This window comes from Mchenga conophoros, linkage group LG20 (genome assembly GCF_057382185.1).
Source record: "Mchenga conophoros isolate Kocher_MC1m ecotype Shallow Benthic linkage group LG20, M_conophoros_male_GT1.1, whole genome shotgun sequence".
In the NCBI taxonomy this organism is placed as follows: Eukaryota; Metazoa; Chordata; class Actinopteri; order Cichliformes; family Cichlidae; genus Mchenga; species Mchenga conophoros.
The window spans coordinates 31,708,302-31,730,472 of NC_140545.1; the positions used below are offsets into that span (position 1 = coordinate 31,708,302).

Here is a 22,171-nt window from a genome sequence, read left to right on the forward strand (position 1 = left end):
CTATGTATTAAAATGTGAGGGCTTTTTGCCATGTTATGATTGGAGTTTTAACTGCTTGGCTTTTTGTAAAGTGAGATGTAATGCAAAGGTCAGAGATCATGTTATTAGATTTTCTCTTAATTAAGTGATGAAGTGATGAAAACATGCGTGGCAGTATACGTCTCACATGAGACAAAAGCAGCAGATGCAGCAATGTCATGACTTTCATTCTTTGCTATGGCCTCCGGCTTCAAAAGCATACATAAAGCAAGTTGATGGTATCTTTCTTTGTTAATGGCCTTGGAAAAAATAACCTTCACAATCACAGAAGCCATTAGACATCCTTCCCATGGATAAAATTCAGGGAATGCACTTTTACATGTATTTACAACTCTGCAAAATGTAAAGATGCTCACATGTTGGAAAAAAATCAGTTTACACCTTTATATCCTCCTATCAAAGGACTTGTTGTCAGTAAAAACTCACTTTCAGAAGCCACCAATGTGTTTCACATTTCTCTTTTATCTTGAGAACTGCAACACTCATTAACCTGACATTAAATTTCACGCTTTAGGTGGGGTCCTATGGTGGAAAACTTAAATATACCATTTCCTATGTGGCTGGTCCGAGAGGAACGCTCCTTGATGATGCTGACGTTCAGATTATTGTGAGTATCTCTGGGAAGTTTGCTGTTTTCTACCATTGTTATATGCATTAGGAGGATTTGCTCACCTGCTTGTGTTTTTCCTTCAGGGTAATGACATCACCTTGGTAGCCCGTCAGCCTTGGCAGCGGAGGCAACAGGGCAGAGAGATGAATACATTTGAGATCGTCTTCAGAGAGGTGAGTGGTTCATAGCGTTAAGTTATTTTATAAGCCAATTTAATTACAAGTTAGATTTTTCCAATTTAAATATATTTTTAATTTTTACTATAGGCCTGTGTTATATATATATAGATAGAGATAAAAACTACAGAAAATTTTAGGCTTGTTGAAGTGAAACCATCCACGACTGAGCCTGTCCTTTGTTTTCTTATCTTCCTGAAGCTGAACATGCTAAAACTCACTTTTCTTAAAATCTATTCATAATGCACACCAATTGCTTTAGCCTATTTTTTTTCCTCCCTACTAGGAAAATTGGCGTCGACCTGATGGCATGATTGCCACTAGAGAGCACCTGATGATGGTTCTGGCTGATCTCGATGACATCCTGATTCGAGCATCCTACTCCACAGAGATGCGCTCCTCCAGCATCTCTGACATCAGCATGGAAGTTGCTGTGCCCAACTACAGCGGCTTGGCACAGGCCCTCGAGGTGGAGCAGTGCCGATGCCCACCTGGATACCAGGGACTCTCCTGCCAGGTCAATATTTTTTTCAATAAATTTCTCAGATTTTTCTTTCTTTTTCCTTTTTACCTGATTGTGCCTAAATCAAGTATGTGTCATTTTTAGGACTGTGCTCCTGGCTATACCCGCACCGGTGGTGGCTTGTACCTGGGTCACTGTGAGCTCTGTGAATGCAATGGTCACTCTGACTCCTGTCACCCGGAGACCGGCATCTGTACAGTACGAAGCACCAGATCAGCTAATGATTGGTATTTTTCTTTGAATTAAAGCTTCCTGACAAGATCTCTAAACAGAGTATTTGCCTTCTTCCAGAGCTGCCTACATAACACGCAGGGTGAGCTCTGTGAGCAGTGTGCTCCTGGTTTCTTTGGTGACCCCACTGTTGGCACTCCAGAAGACTGCCAGCCATGTGCCTGCCCTCACACTGACCCAGACAACCAGTAAGTTCTGGCACGTATATTAAGACGTTACATTCCAGCTCTATTTATAGCTCAGGACAACTGTCCAGTGCAATTAACCCTGTCTTGTAGATTTTGGAGTATTGGTGAAACATTACCCTGTTTACTACAGCCTTATATCAAATCCTGCGTATTTCATTATCCTGATGAAAGTGTCTGATTTTGCACTTACATTTCACTTTACCATAACATAATTTTGCTGTTTCATGGCAATGAAATACCAAATCTGTTGAAAATAATAATTTTGAAAAACAATTGTAAAAAGGCAAAGTCTTAAAGACTACTATAACTTCCATAAAGGACCCTAAGTCTAGTCAAAATTACAAGTAAACACCAATTACTTGTTAACTGAGTTTCTAGACCAACACTTTTACTTTGTGTGTAACTTATGCAGGTTCTCCCCTACCTGTGAGAGCCTTGGAAATGGAGGTTACCAGTGTACTGCCTGTCAGCCTGGCTACACTGGCCAGTACTGTGAACGGTAAGATAACTGCTACTCTCAGAGAGAATACCTCATGTGTTTATTTCAGAAAAACCTTAATAAGATGAAATGCATCATTTATGAAAATACACCTACTGGAATTTCTGTAAAAGTGCTTTTGCTTTCCATGGACTGTTGTGAGACGGGGTTTTTTTTCTGTGCCTGTTAGTTGTGCTCCTGGATATGTTGGAAACCCACAGGCAAGAGAGAAGTGTCGTCCAAATGATGGTAACGTTTCCATGCTTCCAATAAAATAAATGAAAGCCTTGTGCTGTAACTGTGCATGAAATCTATAGGAAACATAATAATTCAGAAATTTATGAAATTTTTGACTGTTCTTACAAAATTCTTCTCAGAGTGAATTCCTGAGTGTTTATATTGACCGTTGCACCTCCAGTTGCAGCCCCACTCGTAGTCAGAATTTATCCAGAGAGAGTCCTAGTGCCACAGGGAAACCCTGTCACTCTGCGGTGTCAGGTGTCTGGATCACCTCCGCACTATTTCTTCTGGTCGAGAGAAGATGGACAGCCAATCTCCGGCAGTGCTGAGAGACATAGACAAGGTACAAGATTCAACCCTTTCACCCTAAATGTAAATGAAACTGACATGATCGTATCTTGTATAGTAGAATGATGATATATATGCAAATGCGAAATTTGTGTGTGCAGGAGCCGAGCTGTACTTCACCAGCGTCCAGCCAAAGGATGCCGGTGTTTACATCTGCACCTGCCAAGACCAGCGCAGCACTAACAGGAGCCACGCTGAAATTGTTGTCACAAGTGTGTATGGGTATCACTGTCACATTAAGAGAAAGATGTTTTTCCTGATGCTGCCTGTTAAAGAACACCAAATATATGTCAGCTGTGGTTCAATAAACACTGATTTTTATGATGAAAAAAAAGGATTTGGGCTTTGTGGTAAATTTAAATTGGTGTCTTGTGTTGCGTTCTGAAATCCACTTGAAGTATTTTTAAACAGTCAATGTAATCTAACTCTCCCTGCCACCAGGTGTCCCTTCCAAACCTATCCAGGTAATCGTTGAAGAGCCCAAATCCCAGACTATAAGGGTCGGGTCTACTGTCCAATTCATCTGTACTGCACAGAGCAAGGTAACGCTGGCTCATCCTTTATTTATGAGACACTGAGACAGTGTTTTGGAGACGCATACCCTGTGAGATTCATATATGTTTATCTGCTAACTTACGTACAGTCACCAGCCTACACTCTGGTCTGGACTCGAAGCGGCAATGGGAAACTTCCCAACCGTGCCATGGACTTTAACGGCATCCTAACAATTCAGAATGTCCAGCCTGAGGATGCAGGTGTCTACATTTGCACAGGTTCCAACATGTTTGGCATGGACGAGGGCAGAGCCATCCTCTACGTGCCAGGTTCGTGATCCTTGGCACCGCATTCCATTACCCATCACGCCTTGCTGCCATACCAGCTGTGACTACCATACTTTCTCATCCTCACACATTACCCCAGTCCGTCGTCTTACAGTAGTGCATGCTTTTCGTTTCACGCCGTGTGATGTAAACATTCAGCTCAGGGTTAACAGCTTCCTAAGCGCTTGCAGTTCTAACTCCCAGTGCTTTCGCCCTCTGCTCTCAGTTACCACATATATGACATGTCTGACCTCATGCTGCCAATCAATCAGCTCTCTTCTCTGCTTTTTTTTAACTTACAGTCTTTTGTGTCTCTTAATGTGGTTTCCTGGAATATATATGAAGAAATACAGCTTGTGGGTTTGGTAATAACTGAAACTGTAGAACATAAGATATAACACACAATATACATGGGCAAGCATACAGATTAACTAATGGGCACTCAAAGGTCATATCTCTTTTGGAGATGTGATTTGTGGACAATGCTTTCTGCCAACACTCTGATGAAGCTACTGCTGATTTTTATCTTCTTGTTTGTTTGTTTTTTGGTTTATTTTTTCATAATTAATCGGTGGTGGTCTGGTTGCTTCCTGATTACTCATAGATTTTCTTGTTGGTGCCGCCAAACATTTTGCTAGCAGGGTGCTGGATTCTGGTGTGCTCCTATGCTCCTCCCTGGCTTAAGTGTAGTGTGTGTAGCGTAGTGCATAAGACGAGGGGAAATGCGGATGCCACGATGTGTGCTTAGTGACTCTGTGACTGACATTCAACTAGGACTTCACTGTAAAGGATGAATAGGAAGAAGTCCTACTACTCTTGAGTATTTGTGTTACCCAACTTTTAAAGTGTCCCTTCATGAAACTACTGGCTGCTTTGTTACTCCACTTACCATCCTGATGATGAACGTTGTTGAACAAAATGGTGCTACTAGTCACACAGTTGGTTAAATCTATGTTTAAATTTACTGTTGAACTGTGCTGTACTGTTGTAATAGTAATGTTTCATTCCTTTAGTGTTAGTCCACCTTTGTATTGATTGCTACTTCTAATTTTTTGTTGGTTAAAAACTTCAATATCTGACTTTTTCATCTGACCTGCAGAAGAAAAAGAAAAAAGCATGTATTAAATCAACTACAATTGTATATTGTGTTTTTTATTTACACTTTGTCAATGTTGTTGGTGCTTTTGATTCTGTGATTGACTGAAATTTGTTAGCCTAGAATGTTTTCATGAAATCAAATATATAAGAAATGTAGATTTTGGGTGGCTTTTTAAAGGAACCTTTAAAAAAGGCAACGTGGACACAGTTACATGGCAAGATGTTTGTTTACATTCACACAATTTTAAGTATTTTTACTAAAAAAAAATACTTTTAAATTTCACAGGTTAAACTTTAAATGTTGTCTTTTGGCTTTATTTCAGTCGACTGAGTAGATTTCTTTATTTTTCATTCTTATTAATTCAAAGGCTACATGTCAGCATGTATACACAAATGTGCTTTTAAATATATTTTTTAATTTACTCTCCTTTTTTTTACTTTCTTTTTAAAACACACCAAAATTATGTAATGTACACTACAATGTATTTATATTAACTGTGAAATATGTTTAAAAGAAAAAAAGTTATTAAAAGTATCACATATAGAACAAAGAGATTTTTTTTTTACAGCCTCACTCATTTACATCTATAATATATTTTAGATTCAGGGTGACCACAAGCTGTATGTTGGCTTTTAGCACCTGAAATTTCTGTATTTAAAACAGCTTCTTGCTACTAACCTGCATGTGGCTACTTTGTATATCTTAATTTTGTGTTGCTGAACAGTTCTCATAGTGATGCTCTTTGAGTCTGTGTGTCTGTGTGTTTGTATGTTTCATGATTCTTTTGTCTGTTACACATGTGGTGGTCAGACTTTAAAGTCTAAGTGGGTTTTCCTCATTGTTAGATAAGCATAAAACTGATAAATTTCAAAGCATCATTTCGGAAACTATCTTGACTCACACAATATGTATTAGGTAAGTATTAATTTGAATGCATGAAGCTATTTAATGGCACCACGAGTGACAAATTCTTAAACAATTTAAAAAAACCACAAGCTGAAATGGAAAAACAAATGTCAAAGTGGTGCCATTTCAATTCAATCCCATGATTTTTTTAACATGTTTACATCGTGTGTGATGATGTTTGCAATCGAGTGGGAAAAACTACGGCGACTCACATGCAAGGACGGATGTAAGTGTCTCTGAGGAGATGCGAGGTAAACCACCGTTACTTCAGAAAGCTGACCTGTCAGTTTACCTGTTCCCTTCATCCCTTCCTCCCTCCCTCATATCCAGAGGCCTCACAGACTCAGATGTTTTACACATCCTATGAAATGTTTGAAGGACGCAGACATAGTAAGTCCGCATGAGCATGATTTCTTCTACAGGGTTCCCTAGAAGGACCCTCCTCTCTCTGTCTCCTTTACATGCATGCTCTAATCTTCCACAGCATGGATGCGCTAGTGATTTGGTAACATCCATGTACAACCACCCAAGCAACAGCTGCAGACGCTGCATAAATAATAGCCTGGAGCATACATGCTCTCTTATGTGGTGTTCAAAAAGTATCAAAAAAGTCAAATTTAGAGCTAAAAATGTGTTTTTTGTGTCCTTCTTAGAATTAAGGCTTATAAGATTGTACATGAGTGTTACTGGTTCCTACTTGACTTTTTTGGTTCATTTGGATCCATCACTGCTGGGAAAAGTGCATGTTCATTCCAATGGGCATCTCCTTGTGAATGTAGAGTCTACTTTCCATCATTTAGAAAAAGACTTTTAAAAATCTATTTTTTTCAGTCACTGGAGTCCTTTAAGTTACTTTATCGTCCTAGTTACAGATGACCAAAAAAGATGAAATATAACGTGGACAAAGTAATTAAGTATGTTTTGTTAAAATAATAATTGTCCAGCTAATTTTCTGGTTGTGTACTTGCATGTTTTATATGACAGAATGTCATATAGGAAATGTCACTTCATCCTTACCTTCTTTTCCTCTTCACTTTCCTCTATCGTTTCAGGAATCATGCTAAACTTTTTTTATACTGTCATCTGGGCTTCAAACATCATACTGTGCTTAATACATCTCATCACAACCCCATTGCATCATAGCTAAATGTGCATAGCAGACTGGAGTCCACACTTCCATTTGTGTGAAGAGATACTCAGATGGAAGTGTACTTCAAGTAACACCGTGAGTGTTTAGGCTAAACTATACTGCAGTGGCTTCATACAATCAAACACTGTATGAAGAAAATATTTGTTTCTTAAAGCAGTATCTTAATTCTAGTGTGATTATAGATAGTTGTTTTCTGCAGTGGCCACAGGTGAATTAGCTCAACGAGTAACAGAATGGATTTCCATATAATATCTGTGGTGCCCAGAGAATAACTCTTATTCCCATGACTATTTTCCAGACTCACTCAGTGCTCAGTTTATGTTTTTTTGAATAAAATTCCTCAACAACTTCTTTATGGATTGCCATGAAATATGCAGCACTACACATATTCACATCCTTTCACAACTGTTTGTAAACACCAGTAAACCTTTCACATAGCACCATCATCAGGCCGAGAGTGTCAGGTATTTTTTATAGCCCTAAAACTTGTTAAATAAAAACATCCAATCTTTTTGAGCTCTTCTTAAAATGTGATAATTAGCAAATTATTCAATATATTTCCTAAACACATGCAGGTTAACATGTTTCTTGGCATTTAGTTAAAAAATAGTACAAACTAATGGAACTACTGATATTGCTAGTCTTTTTGAATAGCAAATGAAATACCTTTACTGTAATACAGTATAACCAGAGTAAAAAAAGATGAGAAGAATTATATCTCAAAAACTGGGCAGATAAAACCAAAGCTAACTGCTAAGACAGATCCCATGTTAATAATGTGAGAAGTAGTTTTTTGGTGGGTTTTCTTCCTTTTTTGGTATTTTAAGTGTTATTGCATGTTGCACTGATTCTACCATAGACATTTACATCCATCCATCCGTTTTGTTCCACTTATCCAATCCAGGTATGTGTGGGTGGGGGGCAACCATGTCTGCCCTGTGACAGACACGTCACCAGTCTGTCAGTGGGCCAACACACAGAGACAGACAACCATTCACATTCACACCTTCAGACAATTTAGAATCACCAGTTAGCCAAACCTCATGTCTTTGGACTGTGGGAGGAATCCAGAGAGAACCCAGGCAAGCATGAGGAGAATATGCAAACTTCACATAGAAAGGTCACACGGAGGATTCATACCCACGGCCTTCTTGCTGTGACGTGACATTTACAAAACATAACAAATACAAATAATAAAATACATCTATAGTCATAATCAAATCAGTTCATAGATGCTAAGCCAGTGTTCAGACTGTCATGCCTGCCTCATGTCCCACAGTGAACGCCCTGGAGTGTTCGTGTCACTGGGGTCAGAGAGTCAAAGATTAGCCAAGGCTTCAAAAATCCCAGTTTTCAGCCTACAGTACATAGCCTCCTCCCATCCGACTGAAAGAGCCCTTTCTTTTGGTCTGCTACCCTGGGATCGAATACACAGTCCAGAAGCTAGCCAAACTGGCGTAGACAGCAATATACCCAGAGGCCCTGCCAAGGACTGCATGCCACATCTCATCTGTTTTGTCTGCACTGGGGATTTAGGCTGCCAAGTGGGTTGAGGCACAGGCCATCACTTTCTCTCTAAGTCTGATCACTCCCTTACATGTAAAAACATTTCCACAGTTTGTAATAAAATAACCCGATGGTCAAGCAGAGGCTGTAGTCTCCTGACAAAAATTCATGATTCATTTAGAAGGTCTGTTTCTCCATGTTAGGTCTGGCGAGATTTTAGAGCTGTGCTTGACTGAATTGTGTCCTTCTGTAGCTGCAGAGGGGGCCCGGCCTCTGGCCACTGTAACTCCCTCAGTGCTGAACGTCTATCAAGGCCAGAGGGCAGAGTTCCACTGCACAGTAACTGGAAACCCAACCCCTGCCATCGAATGGATTGGTATGATAAGTTGGATTTCATTCTTAATCTATTTAATGCAGGGTTTATTGAGCTATTTCTAGTTATTTAAGTAGAAAGACCAGATTCCGCTATGTTGTGTTTGTCTCTAGGAAATCTAGTCCAGCAAAAGAAATCTACAAAACTTACCCCCACTGCTTTGATTTTGTCATTAGTGACATTAGTGTAATTGTGTGATCCCTACAGGAGGTCCAGGTAACCGAATGAGTCAGAGAGCAGTGATACGAGGTGGCATACTGACCTTCACCTCAGTGGACGCGGCTGATGAGGGAGACTACACCTGCAAGGCCCTAAACACGCATGGCGAGCACACAGCGCGGGTTTCTCTCCTTGTCCAAAGTATGCACTGTGTTTAAGTGTGTGTGCCTTTTTATTTCATGTTTCCACAGAAACATTTTGAGGACTCACAACTATCTGGGGACAAAATACAATGTTCGGGTTTAGGAATAGAGTGGTTTTCTAAGTTAACAGATGATTCCAGTTTCCTGTGATCACAATATGTGTCTTTGAATGTCATGTTGCATTCTTTGGTTAGACTCTAACCCTAGCGGTCTAGGCAACCTACCTCAAGTCCAAGTCAGTCCTCAAAATACAGAAGTCCAAGAAGGTGACACATTGAGGTTGTACTGCAGAGCATCGGGATCACCCACCCCGAAGCTCACCTGGCTGAAAAATGGAGGACAAATCCCCCCTCAGGTGAGCTATATCCATCTTTCCAATGCCTGAAAGAACAGCATTTAATTAAAAACGGTAATCGCATTTATATTCCTTTCTGTATTATCTCTATCTAAAACCTCAAGGTAAGTCCAGTGCCGATGGTAATCAGAGTGTTTATGGCTGTTTCAGCATTTTGACCTCTTAACTTTATTTTTCCCTCCCTTCTGTTTGTCTCCTCCTCTTCTTTTTTTTGTCCTACCCTGTTCTGACATTTGCTCAGGCTATTCCCTCTCACGGTTTCCATCAGTTTAAAAGCAACAGTCTCGATGTGTTACAGAGACGTATTGAGGACCTGCAGGTCTGTCCATCTGTCCACCGTCTGTCTGTTTTGTCTCATAGTTCACATCCATTGTCCTCTACTGACCTTGTCTTCACACATTGTCGACTAAGTGCATGATCAAACGTGTCCTTGATTCACACTTTGTAAACTATGTTAATTTGTCACAGCTGCTCACTAAGTCATTGTGGCATTGGTGCCAAATACATTAAAACCAACTAGCTTGGCCCGGTTGACTTCTTAGTGTACTCGCATGCAGTACCTGTTTTTAAATTATGTTGTAATAATAAAGGCATTCCATGGTGTCCTGTTTTTGTGCTGTCCATATCATACCATCCCTCAAATGTTTGGGTTCTCAGCACCCAGTTGACCCCATCATTCCATTGAGTGTATTAACAGCACTAAGCATACAGTAGGTACTGTAGGTATTTCAGACATATTTTTCTCTATGCCAGGCGTAGCCCTCTGCCCCCCTGCCCAGAGGGTTTTGTGTTAGTCTGGATTCTGACCGGCCCTCCTCGGCTTGACAAGGGCTTCGGGGCCTGTTTAGTTCTGCCTCAGAGAGCCACTGCGTTGTGTCAGCCTTTCCCAGGGGGAGCCGGGCTCTGCCGTGCGACCACGCAGAAATTCTGTATGCTCTAGCAAACAGCTTGCTTTGAAAACTTGTCAATGGGTTCAGACACACATTGAGCCACAGCCCGCCTCAGCCACTGCTCGGTTTAGCCTCCCTCACGGTTGAATGGTCCGAAGCTAAGCAGCTTTGTCCATGGATGCCCTGACACCCCCCGGATACAGTAATCCCTCCCCAGACCAACCCCTTTCTGTTTCTCCTCCCATCTAAGGTGTTTCCAAACTTAATACAAGCTCATTTTCAGCTTTGCTGGGCATCTGACTGCCATGTGGAGTAGAGTACAAACAAGTCAAGTTGCTAGCTGAAAAGTCTCAGGAGCTCATAAATATGTGGTGAAATTGTTTTAAGATATTTGATGGTGGATATAAAGTTTAGACCTGTTTTAAAATGCTAACTGTCACAACCTGTCTTCTCTAAATGTTGTAATTTTTTCATTATTTTGGTGATCAACAACTGTAAGCTGTAGTAAATTTACAGTACTGTGCAAAAAGTTTTGAGTCACCCCAAATTTCTTTATATTTTGCTAGGAAAGTTGAAAATAGGTACAGTGATTTATTGAAATGTGCAAATGTAAATCGAGGTACATTATGTAAGGCAAAAACAGAGTTTGTTCAATTTTAAACCAGCTTGAAAGTCAATAATTGGGAATTGGGACTGAACAATAATACTTGTTCAGTCTGTGCTTATGATTCAACACAAGAAATATTGCTCTTAAGCAACATTTCTTTGTAAATTCTTGAAGCGGTTTGAAGCATCTGTTCCTAAACAGATACTGTTTATTTGCTCTAGATACTTTTTTAGGCCTGGTAAGTGGTATGTGGCTTAAAAAACAAAAATCCTTCCTTTGCAAATGGTCTAAAAGGATTTAAAAAACAGCCAATGTTCAAAGAATTTTGAAAGACCTTCATAAGAGAAAATGGAGAAGAGACCACCTAAAAAATCAAGAAGGCTGCTGGAAGCTTGGGAACAAAATATAAAGAAAAGTCCTCAAGATGAGTGCACAGTGCTGTAATTATCACTGATCATGGACTATTAACAAATCATAACATCGTAGTAAAGCTGGCACTACTTTTTACACTTCCATGTACGATGGACAGTGTCACCAAATTCATAAACAACTGTACAAACTAGAGTAATAACAGCTCTTGTCTCGTCTTTAAGACCTATGCTATAGCGCTTTTGTGTTGCTTTTAGCTAGTAATGTGACTCAATCAGCAATGTTATATTTGTGCTGTTTCAAGGGACACAGGTAAGTAATGTGCTCTGTCAGTTTATGATTTATCTTTGTCAAATATGAGGCAAATATAAGTCAAATAACGCTTGTTTTGTATTGTTTCACAAAAGAATGGTAATGTAGTTTCTAAGTTTGTCTCATTTTTGTATGTCCTCTCCAGGCTCGTAATGACCGCACCGACATCGGTACTCTGTTCATCCCTAATATCAAGGTGGCCGACTCGGGTACTTATATGTGTGTCGGCAGCAACAGCATTGGCTCAAATAGTGCTCCCATTAAAGTCAGTGTGCACAAAGGTAAGACAGCATGGTAGTCAAACTAAAGTCATCAGTGGCTCAGACACAACTTTCAATTTTAATTTCATTTTATTGTGTTTTACTATAAATACTCTGACAGATAAAAACACTGTTCAGCTTAACTATTTATGTTTGTGCCTTGCAGCTGATCATAGCTATAATGTGGTGAGCATCCAACCATCCATAGCTGATGTCCAAGTAGGCCACAATCTGGAGCTCAATTGTTTTGCGCCAGGAAATCCTCCTCCCCCTGTCATCTGGACTAAAGCTAGTGGACACCTCTCTGCCAATCACCAGGTAATCACACATTGTGCGTCATTGTTCCTCCATTTGATAAGAGATATCTTATATGCTAGCAAGGGAAAATAATCTATATAACCTTTATCTTTTCCAGACTGCACATAAATTTGGTTCTTTGACTTAGACTCACTCAACATGCATACAGTACATACTATACAATCACAAGGATCGCAGTTCTTGCCAAAGTCCAGTGTATGCACAACCTACTTTTGTGCCTATCCATTATATCAGTTTTGTCAGCATTTTTATGTCAGATATAGTAATATATATATATATATATATATATATATATTATATATATATATATATAAATATATATATATATATAGTAATATATATATATAGTAATATATAATCCTTAGTAATGCATGCACAGTTAGCATGTATTTCAGACAAAAGAACTTTGTAAAAACAGTAAATAGTAAGAAAAACTTTTAAGATTTGGAACGAGACATTACTGCTGACTTTTTTTAATGCTTTAACCACCAGAAAGTTATGCCATCTAGTTCAAGAAAAGGCTGACATTTCCAAAAATGATATCTCCAAAACTAAGCATGTCACACAAAATAATCTAGATGGACACATCTGTCAAAACAGCTGCGAACCACCAAGAAATAGACTTTTCAGGCCTTGTGGTATCTGGCAACAAGATATGAACTGCAAATCCTTTAACTCCCCTAAGTTTCAATGTGATGACAGACTTGTTGTTCCACAGCAGCTCACAGATGCTCAGTTTGAGTTTCATCTGGGGAAATTAGCTGTAGGGTTCATCCTTCCCACAGTGCATCCTGGTGGCATTGCTTCCCCTGGTAAATGTTAGCTGTTCACACGATTTCAAAGAGAAGGGAATCAGCTGGCTTCCTTCAATTGCTTAAAATGTAGTTCAGTCCCTGGTCTGTGAATTTGCAGCCCTACCCATATGGAAAAGATATATATAAATCTTATAAAGTTTGTATCTGTCTTGTGTGAAACTTGTATGAAAAGCATATAAGTGTGAAAACAGATATAAGATCCCTTGAAAAATTATATAATGAAACTTGTATGTTTTGGATAATTACTAAAACAATGTATGAAAGTAATGCGAAAGTGGCCACTTTCATGAGTAAATCATGTAAGCCTTATATGATTTACTCATGAAAGTGGCCACTTTCATGAGTAATCACATATAAGTTTTTACTATTTCTTTTCTGTATGGGTATATACAACAGCATACTTTATGTTAGTAACTATCATTAAATTTCCCGTAACTTGTGTGAATATATTCCTCAGCTTAACGTGTAATGTTGAGACATAATAATCAATTATATTGGCTTCATTAGTGAGTGGTTATAATGTTTTGCTCATTAGTGTATTGATTTTTTTTCCAGTAGTAAATGTAAGGTGGTAATTTCATCTTGCATGTTCAGTTGAAGCAACTCGATTCCTTTGTGCAGGTTGTGGGCAGTCAGCTACGAATCCTGTCAGCTACTGCAGACGACTCAGGAGAGTATATCTGTCGAGTACAAGGAAACCCCGGCAGCTCTGGATCTCGTGTCCATCAGGCCTCTGTCTCTGTGTCTGTTACTTCGTCTTCTTCACGTAAGTTTGTGTGGCACTGAGAGCCTTCCCTGAAAAAGATATCATACGGGAGCACATGTTCTAAAACCTGTATGGATCTTTCAGCATTGATGGTGCCTTTCCAGATGTGCAAGCTGCCCATTCTATAGGCACTAATGCACCTCCATAATATGAGACATTCAGAATTCAGAATTGTACGTTGAGGAACATTATTCTGAAATTGCTCAAATAATTTTTCTGCTGACTGGCATCCCTCTTTATTTCAGAGAATCTATGAAAAGATGTTCTTTTTAGACCCACTCATGTTAGTGACCTGTTGCTAATTAACCAAATTAGTTGCAAAATTTTCTTCCAGCTGTTTATTTTTTATTTTTTGGTAACACTTAATTTTCCAGTCTTCTTTGCTCAGTCTTTTTTTTTTTTTGATTTTCCGTTGCCATTATATTCAAATGATCTAATATTTTTTTGTGAAATAGTAAAATGACTCAGTTTAAATATTTGATTGTTTCCAATGTTCTGTTATAAAGACTGACTGACAGACTCAAGTAATCTAAGAGCCCATTGGGTTTTTTCACATTGTTTAAGCTCACTGTGTTCACCATGCTTGAGATTGACAGTACCAGGGATTTTTATTTGCCAGCATCCGTCAGCAGCTGGGCGAAACAGGGCATTACATGGGAAGGTGTTGTTCTCACTGCTTCACTTCATGAATTAACTTTCCATTTTCAGTTTCCAGTGTTGCCCAGTGTGACCTCAGATTGAATTATTTTCCCTGCAACTATCCCATGATCTCATCCTCATTCACTTCTTCCTTGACTTCAGTGATGTTTGAGTTACTTTCCCAGCTGCCAGTGTAACCCATCACCATGATGAATCTGTTGCTTCATGTTTTTGTGACTAGTATATCAGTTAAATGAATGAGATTGTTCAAAGAGATTTTGTCCAGAGTCAAAACCACTGCTTTCTGCTGCAGGCCAGCAGAGCCCAATCATTGCCATTGAACCCCACAGCGCTGCAGTGCGTGTAGGGGAGTCAGCCAGCTTCAAATGCAATGTGTACAGTGGAGCCCAGCCTGTTAGACTGGAGTGGAAACTGGCCAGTAACAAGCCATTGCCAGGTAATTACTGTGCTCAAACCACCTTTAAAGAACAAAACCTTCTTAATAACTACTGATTTTATGACATAATTATTTACAATCAGTTACAGCTGCAGTTCACCCTCCATAATATATTCTATGTTTAATCACTAATTTTAAACTTCATTCAGGGAGCTTTTGAGAAAGCGTCCTTTTTATTGTAATAACAAATTGATACTTGCTTATAAATATGATCAATAAATATTCATATTTTCTAGAGTGAAAGCTTTTACAGTGAAACCAAGGGTTTACGTGGGGGGCTAGAAAAACATATTTGAATGTTTTTGAGAGTTTTCTGAGATTTAAGGATAAAAACCAGGGTGTTTTCACACATTTACTATAGTTCTGAACTTTTCTAAATGTTACCACATGTCCACCACGGTTAAATTGGACAATAAAAAATCTTTAACCTGAAAGTTCACAAGTTTGTGAACTTTGAACTTTCAGGTGTCCATATTATGTCAGATTGCTCAAAGGTGGGACATTGAATTCAAAGCTTCTGTGTACTTCGTCCTCCATGCTCTCGTCAAGCAGCTTCTTAGCCTAAATCACACAGAGCATTTCTAGTATTAAAAATATGACTAATACAAAGTATTTTCTGATAAACAAACGTAGAAAATGTTCAGACAGCACCCCAACCTGAAAGAGAAATTCTAAATGAGTTTTCATTAGCACTCTCCTTTCCCGTGAAGTTTTACTTCTTTCAAACCCCACACCGCCAAAAAGGTTCACACTTTTGTCTGTCTTAAAGAAGTAATTAGATACCTCTTTGTACCAGTGAATAAGAGATTACTACTGCTGATTTTGTAGACTGAGTACAATTTTTTTAAATGTCTTCTTCAGTTTTTAAAGCTAATTTAATGTTTCATTTGCCACTGTGTTCTGCAGACAATGTCAAAGTCAGCTCTGATGGTTCTGTTATTACCATTACCAATGCACGCACCATCAACCATGGTGCCTATCGCTGTGTGGCAAGCAACCCATTCGGCATCACGCACACCATAGTGTCTTTGATTGTTAAGGGTAAGCTGCATGCATGTCATTCAGCACTTTATTCAAACTGGTTTGCACGATGGTTCCCTCTAGTGGCTGCTTAAATATCAGCACTCCATACCAATATTGTGCGTATGTACCTTCAGAGGCTCCTGTGGCCACGGTAACCCCTGTCGGGCCTGTACAGATTAGGGTGGGTGAGCCCATTAACCTGGAATGCCAAGCTTCAGGAGAGCCCCGCCCCTTGGTTTCATGGCACAGGCTTGACAACAACCGCAAGGTAGTGCTGAGCAGTCCTGTGCTCGTGGAGTCCAACGCAGTCATGCAGGTACTGATATTCTTAGACCACTGTCAAAATTTTCAAACCAATCCAGATTTCTACCTGTTTTCCTAGTTAAAGACCCAGCTTCCAAGTCAGTGCTTGTCTGTTTATTTTAATATTATCTCTTTTAATTATGTCCTTTTTTCAGATACTAGCAGCACGTCCAGAAGACAGTGGCACATATGTGTGTGCAGCTCGAAACAATGAAGGTACTACTGAGACCAGGGTGGAAGTAATTGTCGAGGGAGGATCCCAGTTGCCTACAGTGCCCAGGGCCTTTGTTCCTGAACCGCTTATGATTGTAGTGGAGGGTCAAACTGCAACACTGCGCTGTGAGGCCCACGGTAATGTATTTTGAATTCATCTGAAACCTTTTTATAAATACACTTTGACAGTTTTTATGTTGTAGTACTATAAAAAGGTAAAACCTGTAAAATCAGCTTCATTTTAAGTGAATACTGCAAGAAGTAAACAGTTTGAAAGTGTCCATTTCAAGCCGAGCTGAAAAGAATATATTTATTTCCCTGCTTTGTCTTTTGGTAGGTTTCCCTGCCCCAGAAATCAGGTGGACCAAGCTGCGGTCCCCTCTGCCTTGGCGGCACACGCTTGTGAACAACAGCTTGGTGTTGCAAAACGTTGGCAGACAAGACTCTGGAGAGTACATCTGCAGTGCCACCAACAACATGGGCACCACTAAAGTCACCATTACGTTAGATGTAGAGAGTGAGTGTCTGTATTTCCATTGTTGCTTCTGTAGTCACTTTTCAGAGTCTGTCTGGGTATGCGTGTACTATGGATTTAAAGTAGTTTTGCAGTCTATAGTTAATCTACTGAGTTTTTCCTCTCTTGTCTCTAGCTCCTCCGTATGCCACCTCTGTGCCTAATGATGTGGCTGTGCGGGTTGGGGAGGTGATCAGGTTGCAATGCCTGGCCCATGGAACTCCTCCTTTGACCTATACTTGGACCAAGCTGGATGGAAACCTCTCGCCAAGGGCTGAGGTTAGGGAAGGGGACCTCCAGATAAACCTAGCTACCTCTGAGGATGCTGGAAGCTACAAGTGTGTGGCCAGCAACAAAGTGGGCAACAGTGAAGTGATTGCAAAAGTCACAGTCAGATGTGAGTTAGGCCAGTAGTCTAAAATAAATACCACTCATATTTCTTCTTGTGAAAATTTCTTCTTGTAACCGTTATGTGCTGTGTCACAGCAAAACTTAGACGACAGTCTTCTTTCCTTTTTGTAGCTCCGTTGGCAGTGCGTGTAGCACCACAGGTTGAAGTAAAAGCCCAGGGCAGTGCTGTGGAGTTCACCTGTTCAGCAGCAGGTGGTGTAGAAACCAAGATTGAGTGGCTAAAGGAAGGAGGAGCCCTGCCACCAAACAGCCACATCAAGGATGGAGTGCTCAGGTAATTCGTTTTGGATTCATGAAAATGGAAAAGAAGTCATAATTAAAAACGTGTCAGTATGTGGATGTTTGTGTGTCCTGAAAGTTTAGTCTTCTCATCTTAGTCTTCCCAAAACAAATTAAACATAATAAACTCAAAAGATCTACCTAAAGGTGAGGTGATATTGTGTACTTTGGATTTTTTACAAGTCAACAAATGTGCATCAATTCAGTCATCACATGAATCAATCTCTTAATGCATTTTGAGTTTTCTATATTGTCTCTGTTAAGGTAAATTTGTTCCTACTGAACATTTTTAAAACAAGTTACAATTATGTGATTTTAATTTTAAAGGGCAGATTATGAAAACTGCATATCAAGGAAAAAATATGATGAATTTATGGGGACTATGTTCAGACGTGGATTTGGTGTGCTTGTGTTTATTTCAGGCAGGAGGTTAGTACAGAAGGAATGAGCTAAAAGTAAACTGCAGAGCCTTTGTTCACTGTGATAAATACACTCTCCTACACGACGGTGTAGTTTGTTGATATGTTTGTAATGTTTTTTTTCTACAACAACTGAGAAGCAAAAGTAAAATAATCAAGTCCCTTAAATGTTCTATAATATGTGTTCAAACTTTTTTCCAATCACTTTTTCCTGCAGGATTGAGAACCTAGAGCAAAGCAATGAAGGTGTTTATATCTGCCGAGCTAGCAGCGTGTATGGTCAAGCACAGGACACTGCTCGTTTGACAATCCAAGGTCTGTTACGTCCTTTGTGTATACGCTAATCTATACACTGCTTTATCCAAACCAGTTCCAACCTTATTCATCTTTGTTATTTATTTTTTCCACAGCCTTGCCAAAGGTCATGATCAATGTGCGTACCTCAGTGCAGACAGTTATGATTGGGAACTCTGTGGAGTTTGAATGCCAGGCTGTTGGTGACCCAGAGCCCACAGTAAAGTGGAGCAAAGTCGGTGGGTCTCTGCCACCTCACATTGTAGTGAAGGGTGGCATGCTGAAGATTGAACAGGTGACAGAGGCCGATGCTGGCCAGTACCGCTGCACAGCCACCAATGATGTGGGCTCAGTACAGTCTCAAGTGGTCCTGAATGTCCAGTGTGAGTTCATAATGGGACATTTTTCCCTTTCATCACATAGGCAGATGCTTGCACTTTCAAACATATTAATGACTTAAGCTCCCACTCATCATCATTTCAATTCCTAACTTGTTTGCACAGCCCTTCCTCAAATTGCTGCTCTGCCAAAAACGAAGGAGGTGGCGGTTGGGTCAGATGCAGTCTTGCCTTGTGTGGCCTCAGGATATCCTGTTCCTGATATCAAATGGTCTAAGGTAGCCTAGCAGACATTGTTAAGATGGATTATTGAGGCTAAAGTCTCTCTTTGGTAAAACCTTATTTAAAAAATATGTGCATAGTGTGTTTTATGTACAAATCTTTTTATTTATTTATTTTGTTTGTTTATGTAGCTTGATAGGGAGCTTCCTGCTAAGTGTTTCCAAGAAGCCAACGTGCTGACAGTTCCTCGGGTCACCCATGAGGATTCTGGCACATACGTCTGTACAGCCTCAAACAAGCAGGGCAAAGTGGAGTCCTTTACTACACTTGAAGTCCATGGTTAGTGTGGGGAGTTGAGATATTAGTAAATAGCTGTGAGTATGAACCAAAGAAAAGCCTGCGTTAACTATAATGTGATTCTTTTTCTTGTTTTTCCTTCCAGAGAGAGTGATGCCATATTTTGCCCAGGAACCTTCGTCGTACCTCACCCTGCCAACTATCAAAAATGCTTATAAAGCTTTCAATATTAAGGTCAACTTTAGACCTGATAACGTTGATGGTAAGGATGTACATACTTAAATCTGCTTTAATTGCATAGTGTATATTTTGCATTACTTTTTTGTTAAATCTTGCGCATTGTTGTGTAGTATATTTTTCATATCTCCTCATGTGTAATTTCACTGCGTCTCCTGTCCCTTCCATCTCTCTCACATCTCACCCGTGTGGTGGGAAGGTCTCATATTGTACGCTGGTGAGTCTCAGTGCTTGAGAATCTCAGGAACTCAAGGCTGATGTTGGCAGTATTGCTTTTTGGCTGCATCAGATTTTCCCATAATGCATCCAGCTCAGAGCTGATTTTGGGGCTGTGAAACAGATTCGACATGGTGCATGGCCAATGTTTTTGTACTGAGTTTTCATTCGTGATTCCAAGAACACATTTGGTAATATTAGATGTGATCAGTATTAAAAAAGCTTACAAGTCTGCTTTCACATCCCAGTCTTGTTCATCCGCTTCAAAGCTATGTACAAATCAGCTGTGCTTCAAATGATTGTATGTATAAGGAAGAACAATATTACAAATGCACATTTGAAGCTAAAGTCAAGCTGCTTTTGCAAGTACAGTAGTTATACTCTCTCTTTTGAATGAATGGGGCATGAAATAATTCAGCATTGATGGAAATCTATCTGGCTCTAATTTTCATCATTGCCAGTTTTATCTTTTGCAACTTATATGTGACATTACAGATTTTTGCTCCACCCATCAGGTAGCAAATTGTAGCAAAAAAAACAAAGCAAAAAACCCAAAATGAAATAAACTGCAAGAACAATTTGACCATGCTATTAAAATCTTTTGCTTTCATATATTTAGAGGATCAAATATGGTAAAGTTTTTACATAACAGGAATTAATAAAAATGATCAGGTCTTTACAAGATCTTAAAACTATGTAAGTGCAGCCTCAGATTAATGACAAATGAATAACAATTAATTACATGTTTTACAGTATCCTTATTTTTTTTTAACATGTTGATCATCCATTTTCGGTAAAGATAAAGGTAGACATGCAAGATTGCATGTTCGCATTTCACCATGAGCCTCATATAAGCATGTATATTTTCAGCATGTAGAGAAAGAAAACAGAAGAATATGCTATTATGATGTGACTGGTTCCATTTTGCAGCCTAGTGATAGGAGGACCGTTTGTAACATGGCTTTGGTTGGCTTTATACTCGTGTCGCCCTAGCATGCTGCTTTACCATCCAGCTTTCACTGGATTGATTCTTTCACTTCCTGTGTGAATGATACTGCAACCAATATCCATCCTAACAAGTCACTTACATATCGTGTAAATACTCTGAAAGCAGTGCCATTAAATGAAGGCACAGCTGAAAAGAGAAATTATGCACCACTGAGACAAGGATATTCTTGAAATAACATCATGTGTTTAAATAAATCTAGTAGATTTATTTGACTTATTAAGATGGATAAGGATTAAGATGTGGGGAAAATTATCTAGAATCAACTTTGTACTAGTGTTGTGTCTTCTTGCTGTGCAGGTATGATTCTCTACAATGGCCAGAGAAGGACTACAGGAGCTGACTTTATCTCTCTGGGGCTTGTGGGTGGCCGCTTGGAATTCCGGTCAGTTGAAATCAATTTACATTTGTTATCATATATACTATTGCTATAATTTAAAAATGGACAGGTGACCTTAAGAAGATGTATGGATTTTTAAAATCTCTGTTATCTTAGGTTTGATGTGGGCTCTGGCATGGCCACCATACGTGACCCGCACCCTATTAAACTGGGAGAGTTTCACACAGTTGAGCTGCATCGCAACCTCACCCAAGGATATATTATTGTAGATGGAGGAGAGCCCATCAATGGCAGCTCACAGGTACTGTCGTTTCAGTGACAGCTGAGCAAGACAGCTGATCCGCTATTTGCACTTCATTTTTAATGCAAGTTAATGTGGTCTTTTTTCTGTTAATAAGGGCAAGTTCCAGGGTCTGGATCTCAATGAGGAGCTTTATGTGGGTGGTTATCCCAACTACACACTCCTCACCAAAACTGCTGGAATTAAGACTGGTTTTGTGGGTAAGATATCCCATGCTTTACTAAATAACAGAACTACATTGTGGAGAAAGGTTCTGTATATATGTGTGATGATTTGCCCTTACTGAGTGTTGGTACCATGCAGGCTGTATTCGTCAGCTATTCATCCAGGGTGAGGAAATCATCTTTAAAGACCTTGACCGCAGCTCTACTGGTGTGACAAACTGTCCTACCTGTGAAGATAAACCATGTCAGGTCAGTTAAATCTATCCACATCTTTCTTTGTTTGCTGTTTTATTTTATTATAACTAGTAAAACAAATTGTAATATCCTGAATTAGAATGGAGGGATGTGTGAGGATTCAGAGGCTAGTTTGTATAAGTGCAGCTGTCCCAGAGGATTTACAGGCAGCAACTGTCAGCACCACTCTTCTCTCCACTGTCACTCGGGTAGGTGTGAATCACTAATTGACCCCACATTTGAATCAAAGTATCTGAATATTCCTAATGGAATTATTATAAACGAATAAAAGTGTTGCACTCATCATTTTTCACACCTTTTTCAGAGGCCTGTGGACCAGATGCTACTTGCATCAACCGCCTGAATGGCCTTGGCTACGACTGCCGCTGCCATCTTGGCAAATTTGGGGATAAATGCATGGATGGTAAGTTGAAATATACCTTTGTCTTTTATAAAAACAGAAAAATCTAGCTGTTATGACATATTTTTACAATGGTCATGATGAAAATGTAAGGTACATAG

At 39.5% G+C, this 22,171-nt stretch overlaps 1 protein-coding gene across 7 annotated transcripts in view; it reads left to right on the forward strand.

Moving 5' to 3' along the window:
• Positions 1 to 22,171, forward strand: part of hspg2 (heparan sulfate proteoglycan 2) — a 97,089-nt gene that overhangs the window by 62,085 nt on the left and 12,833 nt on the right. For 6 of the 7 annotated variants that reach the window (XM_085260479.1, XM_085260475.1, XM_085260476.1 and 3 more), the window contains 38 exons: positions 554 to 646; positions 733 to 822; positions 1,112 to 1,342; positions 1,433 to 1,546; positions 1,640 to 1,767; positions 2,180 to 2,266; positions 2,436 to 2,494; positions 2,664 to 2,828; positions 2,935 to 3,045; positions 3,275 to 3,375; positions 3,477 to 3,657; positions 5,990 to 6,049; positions 8,569 to 8,691; positions 8,896 to 9,048; positions 9,245 to 9,405; positions 9,647 to 9,724; positions 11,729 to 11,864; positions 12,010 to 12,161; positions 13,598 to 13,742; positions 14,695 to 14,838; positions 15,745 to 15,879; positions 15,996 to 16,177; positions 16,320 to 16,515; positions 16,715 to 16,894; positions 17,028 to 17,288; positions 17,414 to 17,576; positions 18,218 to 18,315; positions 18,411 to 18,677; positions 18,798 to 18,910; positions 19,046 to 19,193; positions 19,297 to 19,413; positions 19,588 to 19,605; positions 20,911 to 20,995; positions 21,107 to 21,251; positions 21,349 to 21,451; positions 21,555 to 21,664; positions 21,750 to 21,858; positions 21,975 to 22,073. In XM_085260479.1, the coding sequence (XP_085116605.1) occupies positions 554 to 646; positions 733 to 822; positions 1,112 to 1,342; positions 1,433 to 1,546; positions 1,640 to 1,767; positions 2,180 to 2,266; positions 2,436 to 2,494; positions 2,664 to 2,828; positions 2,935 to 3,045; positions 3,275 to 3,375; positions 3,477 to 3,657; positions 5,990 to 6,049; positions 8,569 to 8,691; positions 8,896 to 9,048; positions 9,245 to 9,405; positions 9,647 to 9,724; positions 11,729 to 11,864; positions 12,010 to 12,161; positions 13,598 to 13,742; positions 14,695 to 14,838; positions 15,745 to 15,879; positions 15,996 to 16,177; positions 16,320 to 16,515; positions 16,715 to 16,894; positions 17,028 to 17,288; positions 17,414 to 17,576; positions 18,218 to 18,315; positions 18,411 to 18,677; positions 18,798 to 18,910; positions 19,046 to 19,193; positions 19,297 to 19,413; positions 19,588 to 19,605; positions 20,911 to 20,995; positions 21,107 to 21,251; positions 21,349 to 21,451; positions 21,555 to 21,664; positions 21,750 to 21,858; positions 21,975 to 22,073 (5,041 nt within the window). The remainder of the gene's footprint in view (positions 1 to 553; positions 647 to 732; positions 823 to 1,111; positions 1,343 to 1,432; positions 1,547 to 1,639; positions 1,768 to 2,179; positions 2,267 to 2,435; positions 2,495 to 2,663; positions 2,829 to 2,934; positions 3,046 to 3,274; positions 3,376 to 3,476; positions 3,658 to 5,989; positions 6,050 to 8,568; positions 8,692 to 8,895; positions 9,049 to 9,244; positions 9,406 to 9,646; positions 9,725 to 11,728; positions 11,865 to 12,009; positions 12,162 to 13,597; positions 13,743 to 14,694; positions 14,839 to 15,744; positions 15,880 to 15,995; positions 16,178 to 16,319; positions 16,516 to 16,714; positions 16,895 to 17,027; positions 17,289 to 17,413; positions 17,577 to 18,217; positions 18,316 to 18,410; positions 18,678 to 18,797; positions 18,911 to 19,045; positions 19,194 to 19,296; positions 19,414 to 19,587; positions 19,606 to 20,910; positions 20,996 to 21,106; positions 21,252 to 21,348; positions 21,452 to 21,554; positions 21,665 to 21,749; positions 21,859 to 21,974; positions 22,074 to 22,171) is intronic. The other variant, XM_085260481.1, reaches the window with a different exon arrangement.